At 46.2% G+C, this 7,592-nt stretch overlaps 1 protein-coding gene across 3 annotated transcripts; it reads left to right on the top strand.

The window, feature by feature from the left end:
* Positions 1-547: 547 nt before the first annotated feature.
* On the top strand, positions 548-5,089 carry CUNH17orf58 (chromosome unknown C17orf58 homolog). 3 transcript variants are annotated; one of them, XM_046427775.2, is made up of 4 exons: positions 548-685; positions 2,781-3,296; positions 3,459-3,558; positions 4,133-5,089. In XM_046427775.2, the coding sequence occupies exons 1-4, from the start codon at positions 610-612 to the stop codon at positions 4,269-4,271; spliced, it is 831 nt and encodes a 276-aa protein (XP_046283731.1). In that variant the 5' UTR covers positions 548-609; the 3' UTR covers positions 4,272-5,089. The 3 variants fall into 3 exon arrangements, with proteins under 3 accessions (XP_046283731.1, XP_046283729.1, XP_046283730.1); XM_046427773.2 differs by having other exon boundaries at positions 3,459-3,650; XM_046427774.2 differs by having other exon boundaries at positions 3,456-3,650.
* Positions 5,090-7,592: the final 2,503 nt, after the last annotated feature.

The raw sequence follows: 7,592 nt of genomic DNA, 5'->3' as shown, positions 1-7,592 counted from the left end.
CGGGAGGGGGAGAGAGAGGGGGAACTATTTTGTGGAGGGCTTTCCCCCTCCAGTTCTGAAATAGTGATATTGCATATCAGCAGACCTGGGAGGCAGGGACTTGGTTTCTCTGGGAATCGCCTCACACATTCTGGAATGTATTTTCTGTCCTCTGGCATCTCTTTCCTTCCACAAGCCAGAGCTGTCTCAAGCACTGATTTTCTATTAGTTGTTGACTTAAATCTAGAAAAACGTTCCCATCACTCATTCTCCCCCGCCTTGTCCCTCAGCCCCCTCAGTACCTTTATCCTCTTCCCCTGTCACCCCATCAGCCTGCAACCCACCCGGGTTCAAAGTTCTGGATATGATGTTATCTTTGCCCACAGATCCCAGGACAGACCTTGCCAGGGACAACTTCGAAAGGCCATGTGCTCGTCCCCCTTAGGAAGAGGGAGAGATCCCTGCTGCTCGGTTTTGTTCCAATGGTCTGTTCAGCCGGCGATGCCCGTTTCCCCAAAGGCTGCCCCTCATTAGCATGAACGGGGGTGGGGGTGTGGAGCAGGGGTGGGGGGAGAGAAAGCAAGCCAAAGCCCTGGCTCATGTTAGAGCCTGGGAACCCTGTCTACAAAAATGACAGCTAGAGCCCTCTGGCTTCTCTGTTTGATCGTGGGATCATCCCCCGAAGCCCCGGTGGCGGAGAGAAAAGGTAAGATCGCTGAAATGCAGAGCGCTGGGGATCCGGCGGGGACTGGCGAGAGGACTGGACCAAGGGCGGGACGAGGAAGGGGTCGGAGCCTGCAAGAGGGGGAGACTCCGGATCTGTGTGCGTGTTAGAAAGCGGGTAAAATGGGTCCCCAAGACTGTGTCTCTTGGCGGCCTTTTTGGAGAGAAGCCGGTTCAACTACTGAAACGATCCCGGGCGAGCCAGGCAGGCTGGAGAAAACTTTGCATGTTAAGTAGTTGCTCCGTCCCAGAGGAGGGAAAGTGTCAAAAGGGGTCGTGGCGCGCCTTTTGGGAGCCGTGCCCGGGCCGGGCTTGCAGGGCGCCCAAGAGCGCAGGGTCCGCCTTGCCGGCGCCGGGGTGCCGCGGGTGGGCACCACGCCGGGTGCGCGCAGGAGGGCTGGGGCGAAGGTGAAGGCGAGCGGAGGTCCGACAGCCCCGGGCACTTGTCCCCTCTCCCCGCAGCCCCGGCGAGTAGCCTTGGGACACCTGAGCCAGGGTTTGTTTTTAAGACACAATACGCACATTTCATGCATGACATGAAATTGTTACTGAGGGAAATGAAGAAACCAGGCGTTCTCTGAAGAATCGTGTTTTTGTTTTGCTTTTATCTGGATGCTCTATTCGCTTCTTTATCTCTGGGAAAAAATACCTTCCGTACCTCACAGGGCAATTTACTTTGGGTTATTTTTCCAATGGAGATGAATGACTTCAGTGGCATTTAACCCAAATATCAGATCATCTTTCCCATGACAACAGATGGTGATATCAACGGGGAAGTAGTTGTGAGGTCAACAGTTGACAGTCAGGAACTGGACATCCACCAGAACTTTATTCAGCTGTGCAGGATACACCCTTCCAATATAGTGAGTCAGAATCAACCTCTTTGCAGAAACATGAACTGTAACCAGCCATTATTGTTGGGCAAAACCTGATTTTAAAGGAGATTATCAATTTGGCAAGATAAATCACTTTAAATGAAGTATTGCCAGAGCTCCAAAAAGGCAGATCAAGCTCTTTAATGCAAAGGGAGGGGAAAATTAAGACTGATTCCCAGTTCTTGTGTCTGATTGGAGGGTACTGGGACCTAGGCAAAGGGCGGGGGTGGGGGGTTGATGTTGTGTAACTGGGCATGGAACGTTGCCCAGCTTCCAAGCTGGTTGAGGTTTGCTCACTGACCTGTCTGTAGAGCTGGAGAAAAATCATTAATAATCTAAAAAGTGTATCTTCATATCATACCATTTAGGAGATTTTCTCCACCATCTAATGGGGAGAAAATTGGAAGCAATGTGTGCTTTTACACTTAACTAAGGTCCTCTGCCTCCCAGTCAAGCTTTTAAAACCCTTTCTAAGCTGTGGTTTACCAGTAAGTAGTGTCCAAGAAGCCAGATAAAAATCCACTCACAAATGCTTGATTCTGCAGAGACCCAGAGGATAGTGTAAATACGGGATGGGAAAACCAAATAGTTCTGTTGTCAGGGGCGCTTAAACAATTAGGAGAACCTGTAACATGAGACTTTTCCCCCTGGGGCTTGCTCTTGGTACTTTCTCAACAAACTGTAAATAGAAAAAGCCGGATGTTTTCATACACACATACACACACACACACACACATATGGGTAAAAAATTTGCTATTTAACTAATGCTATAAAAAATGTTGAGTTCTAGAATAGAAAGCTGTAATTTGAAAAACTATAGATTTGAAAAGGTTCCTTAACAGAAGAGAACATTGCAATCAGGCCTCCGATTCCCCAGACGGTGCTTGCAAAATTTTCTTAGTTGGCCCCATTCTTAGACGGCAAGACCCCTCTTTCCTTCCTTTGAGGGTTAGGAAACGTGTCCCTCTTCTTACCACAGGGGCGTCCTCCTGGTTCTCTTTCCATCACTCCAGGTCTCTGGGCCTCCCCACCTCTGCTCTTACAGGTGCTTGTGAACTCTCCCTCGTCCCCAGTCTCCTCCTCTCCCAGAGCCCTTCCTTGGGTTGCCCCCAGGGATCCTCCTTCCGCTCCAGGCCCGTCTTCTCTCCTCCCGGCCCACGGCCCCCGGCTTCCCCTCACTACTTCTCTCCCCGCACCCCGCAGCCTCGCCGCCACACAACAGAAAGCCCGACCCCAGCGGCGGCGCGAGCACGGAGGAGACACCCAGATCCCAGGTGCAGCAGGTCCCGGAGGCCCCGCGACGGCCGCGCGCGGCGGACGACACTCCGCGCGCCTGGCCGGATCCCCGCCGCCGGAAGCCCCCGCCACCCGCCGAGAACCGGGCCGGCTTCCGGGAGGCGGCGCGCGCGCCTGCCGGGCCGCCGGGGCTGCGCCTCGGGCAGGCCGAGAACCGCGCGTCGCCGCGCCGCGCGCCCGCGCCGGAGGACTCCCCGCGCGCCCGCACCCGGACCTTGCGCTTACCGGCCGCGCGGTCGCCCGCGCGCGCCGCCGAGGCCCTCGCCGGCTCCACCCACCCCAACCGGCCGCGCGCCCCCCCGCCCCCGGGGCCCGCGCCCGCGCCGCCGCCGCCGAGGGAAGCGGAGCCCGGCGCCGAGCCCTGCGCGCGCGCCTGCAGGGCGGACCTGGACGAGCGCGAGTCGTACTGCGAGAGCGAATTCGGTGAGCGGGTCCCAGGCCGAGGCGAGCCTTTCCGAGCCCAGAGACACCCACCCGCACGTTCTAGAGGCCCTTTGGGCTATTTCGTGATTTGTTAAAGTCGCGCGGGGCAATGAGAGAGGAAGTCGCTGTAATGCTTTTCTCCAAACTCTGTTTTGAAAGCAGCCGTGAACGGAATCGTGCATGATGTGGACGTGCTCGGCACGGGGATCCGGCTGGTGACTCTGCTGGTGGACCAGGACGGGCTGTACAAGATGAACCGCCTGTACATCACTCCGGACGGGTTTTTCTTCAGGGTCCACGTATTAGCCCTAGATTCCTCCAGTTGCAATAAGCCATGTCCAGAATTTAAACCTGGTATTGAAACTGACCTAAATGACCGCTTCATAGACGTACTCTATTCTGCCATTTGTACCTTCTTTTGGGGATACTGTAACTAATAGAATTTGGATGACAGGTTATAATTTCGACCCCTTGTGATTTAAGACCCCCATGCCCCGCAAAGGGATTAAATTCAAGTAGGGATTGGCACGAAGCAAGCCCTTAAATACATCAACAGGTGGAGTGAATAACACTGTTCCCAGAAGGGATAAGCAGTTCTGTACAGAACTGCTTCTTTTGGCCCATGCATTTGGATTAGGACCTCTGTTCTGAAATGTCCGCTGTTTACAGGTTACCTGGCTATTTGCTAAAGGTCACTAGACTGTCCCCACGTGTGGCCGGTAGGTTACATGAGTTCAACATGTGCAGCAAGATAATAAAATTCAAACTCAGGCATTTCTTGTCTTTCTATGGCACTTAAAGCCACCATTAACTGATGTTCTGATTGTTTTGTTCAGGCAGCAGGTATATTGTGATGGGCCACATCTACCACAAGAGACGGCAGCTCCCTACAGCTCTGCTCCAGGTTCTCAGAGGGCGGCTGCGGCCAGGAGATGGACTGCTCAGGAGCAGCAGCAGCTATGTGAAAAGGTTTAACCGGAAAAGGGATCGGCAAGTTCAAAGTGCAGTTCACACCCAGTGCATTTGAAACCACCCATCCCGGCATTGATGGAGGGCAACGGAGACTTGAAAAAGACATCAAAGGTCTATCTTTATGCAATGGGGCCTTCCTTTACAATTTGGGCCTACGGCTACTTTATGAACTATTTGTACAGTTCCAGCTCTAATCTTCACATTGTCACTTTGTTATTTACAAAATGCCTCTTATGGTATACTCAAGGGCAGTTATTCAAATGTAGTCCCTGACAGTGATTCACCTAGCTCAGATACCTGACCTGTCCAGTTAACAGATGACTGCTTCATGTTAGGTTTTTAAATTATTTTAATTTAATACATTCTTCAGTAGAAATAGTTCACAAAAAAAAACATTTCTTAAATTTAAATATACACTTTCAATAGTTTATATCATGTATCAAACCAAATTTTATACTCAAATCATCACATTTATAACTGTACATAACAGTAAGCACACGAGTCAAAAGACATTTATGTATGAAATGTCATTTAGATCAAACACTAGGTCAGCGCTCAGGACAAGTTTAAAATTTTACATATGCAGAGTACTAAAGGGCTTAATTCAAGCAAAATAGTATTCAAAGCAAGTGTTCCTGATGTACCAAAATGTAAGATATAGTATATTTTCATGCCTCCCTGTTCCCAATAATTTATGTTGTGTGCCAAACTGGCAGTTATTCCACTGCTAAATGTATTCTGGATGTATCTGATGTCATTTTTCTATTAAGACCAAGTATCATGTTTGTGTTTGTAAAGCAGTAAATCTTGCCTTGAAATCAGATCTTGGATGCACCTGGGTTTTTTAGCCTGCATAAGCCAAAAGGTTTGAGAAAAAGATTTGTTTCAAACTTGGTCCCCAAACCCTGAAACCAGTTTTTATCAATGACAGCTCACAAGCAAGTGAATAACATTTTCTGGATGGTTTGAAAAAGGCTAAGTTTAATAATGATATTTATATTTGAGTCCAATAGCAATTTCTTTCAGAAGATTGAGCTGTCCTTCAGTTAACTCAAAGCATTGTGAACACAGACAACAATATGCATGAAGTTTCCTGCCAAAAGAGAGAACTGCACTGCAGAGAAAGGCAGACTGTTTGGTCTCAAGGTGACTTGCTCAGGGAGCTCACAATGTTAATGGCCCGAGAAGCACTATATATCTAAAGGATGTCCAAGATGGGGCACTAGAGAATTGACAAGGAAGCAAGTAGCAATCGCATAAAACAAAATATCTCATACTTGTGCCTCAAACATGGCCTTAGAGGTGAAAACAGAGGTTCTGATATTACTGAGGGACTTTTAGATAATTTCTCCAAAATGAGTCTTGCCCAAATGTATTAAAAAAATTTACTAGAATTTCTTGGGAACAGCTTCCTTATTACATAACTATTGGCATTAGAGTAAACAGCTAACAAATTAAGTTTTAAGATAAAATTAACTCAGTCATAAAATACTGTCAGTCAAGTCAAATTTTTAATTGTCAGAGACTAAGTGGTGATTTAAGGAACATGATAGGAAGATTCCAATATAGCCAGATAGATAAACTATTAGTTATCTAATAGTGAGGCACTTCTAAATACTTAGAATAATATACCGAATGGTCAGACTTAAGACAAAACTTATAAGTGGTCCTAGTTTAAGAGAAAAAAAGCCTAGTATGGCGGCTCACCCTGTAATCCCAGCTGCTCATGTGGCTGAGGTGGAAGGATCACAAATTGGAGGCCTGTCTAAGCAACTTAGACCCTGTCTCAAAACCAAACCAAACACAATAGTAAATAAAAGAGATAAAAATCACTCTTACATAAACCTTAGTTAGGTTTTGACTTAGTTTGATTTGATAACACTATTTATGAAATATTTTGGAAATACAAAAAAAAAAAAAAATGCAAGAGCCCTGATATTTGTGACATTTGGAGGTCACACAGCTAATAATGTACATCCCAGAAAAACATGCAGGCCAGATTTTAAGACTGCCTGGATAAAAACTAAGGCCATCATTCATGGAGTAGTGAGGCACAGCTGAGGTAGAATGGCAGTGGGCTGGGGACATGAACAGGAGACAGTGGAGAACAGACTGGGAATTCCAGGTTGGGCAAAATACAAAGTAGAATCTCTTTTTCAATATTCAGTCAGGACCTTGAATACAATCTTTTAATTTGATGGAAAATTTTAATGAATTCATTGTAGTTTCTAATCCTCTTATCCCATTGATAGATTTTTCTTAGAACATGGCTTTGTGCTCCAAAGACTGAAGAGCCCTTTGTGCCTATGTGCACACATAATAGTCCCTCATCAATAAAATACTCAGTTGCCTTCAAGAGTAATTCAATGGTGACCCTCCTCCAAATTAAACTGTTACTTTAGAATTCAAGGGGGAAAAAGTACTTGTTTTTTCCTTTAGTAGGGAAAGGTCTACAAGACATGAATTTTTTTCTTTTTTGGGTACTAATTTTTAAAAACTGTCCTTTGAAGGTATTATTTGGCACTGTTCATCTTAAACTTTTTTTTTAAATATTGATTTTTTAGTTGTGGTTGGACACAATATTTAAAAAAAATTTTTTTTAGTTGTTGATGAACGTTTATTTTATTTATTTTGTATGTGGTGCTGAGAATCGAACCCAGTGCCTCATGCATGCTAGGCAAGCGCTCTACTACTGAGCCACAACCCCAGCCCCACAATATTTTATTTTTATGTGGTGCTAAGGATAGAACCCAGGGCCTCACACATGCTAGGCAAGTGCTCTACTGCTGAGTCACAATCCCTGTCCCTCATCTTAAACTTTTTTTTTTCCAGGTTTACCAAGGACACATATATGCAAACATTTAAAAACTGATGTGCCACCTACAGTGCAAAACCTCGATTTCAGAACATATTTGAGCAAACAAGAAGTATGTTAGATAAAGCAGGCCTTTATCATTTGAAAAATATGGCATATTTCTTTAGTAGAATTTGGTCCAAACTGGATCAAGTGGTGTGATCTTCTGAGAAATGTCTTTTTCGGTATATTTTTCTAAGTATTTAGAAGTGCCTCACTCTATTTCAAATTATTAAAAATACTTCAGCTGGCCCTTTCCCCCTAAATACTTAGAAGTCATTACTTTGCCCATGATGTATTACCATTCACAATTTAAGGACTAGAGATCTGAGACTTCTGGGGAACAGCTTTGATCAGAGAAGAGTGACTTGTAACAACAGGTAGCTCTGTCAAACTCCATCACGTGTAGACATTTTAAAAGGTCACAGAGTTGGCTTCAATTTTTTTTTCTTGCGGGGGGGGGGGCAGTA

Source organism: Marmota monax, unplaced genomic scaffold (assembly GCF_021218885.2).
Source record: "Marmota monax isolate L192 unplaced genomic scaffold, Marmota_monax_Labrador192_F-V1.1 WCK01_AAM20220418_F8-fsc00285, whole genome shotgun sequence".
NCBI classification, from domain to species: Eukaryota; Metazoa; Chordata; class Mammalia; order Rodentia; family Sciuridae; genus Marmota; species Marmota monax.
Note: the sequence above shows the minus strand (reverse complement) of the source record. Positions and strands in the feature narration are given on the sequence as shown.

Coding starts and splice junctions, on each gene's coding strand:
- CUNH17orf58 (XM_046427774.2), top strand. CDS start 610: ATGACAGCTAGAGCCCTCTGGCTTCTCTGTTTGATCGTGGGATCATCC. Junction 686..2,780: donor CCCGGTGGCGGAGAGAAAAG/GTAAGATCGCTG, acceptor CGCACCCCGCAG/CCTCGCCGCCACACAACAGA. Junction 3,297..3,455: donor GTACTGCGAGAGCGAATTCG/GTGAGCGGGTCC, acceptor CTGTTTTGAAAG/CAGCCGTGAACGGAATCGTG.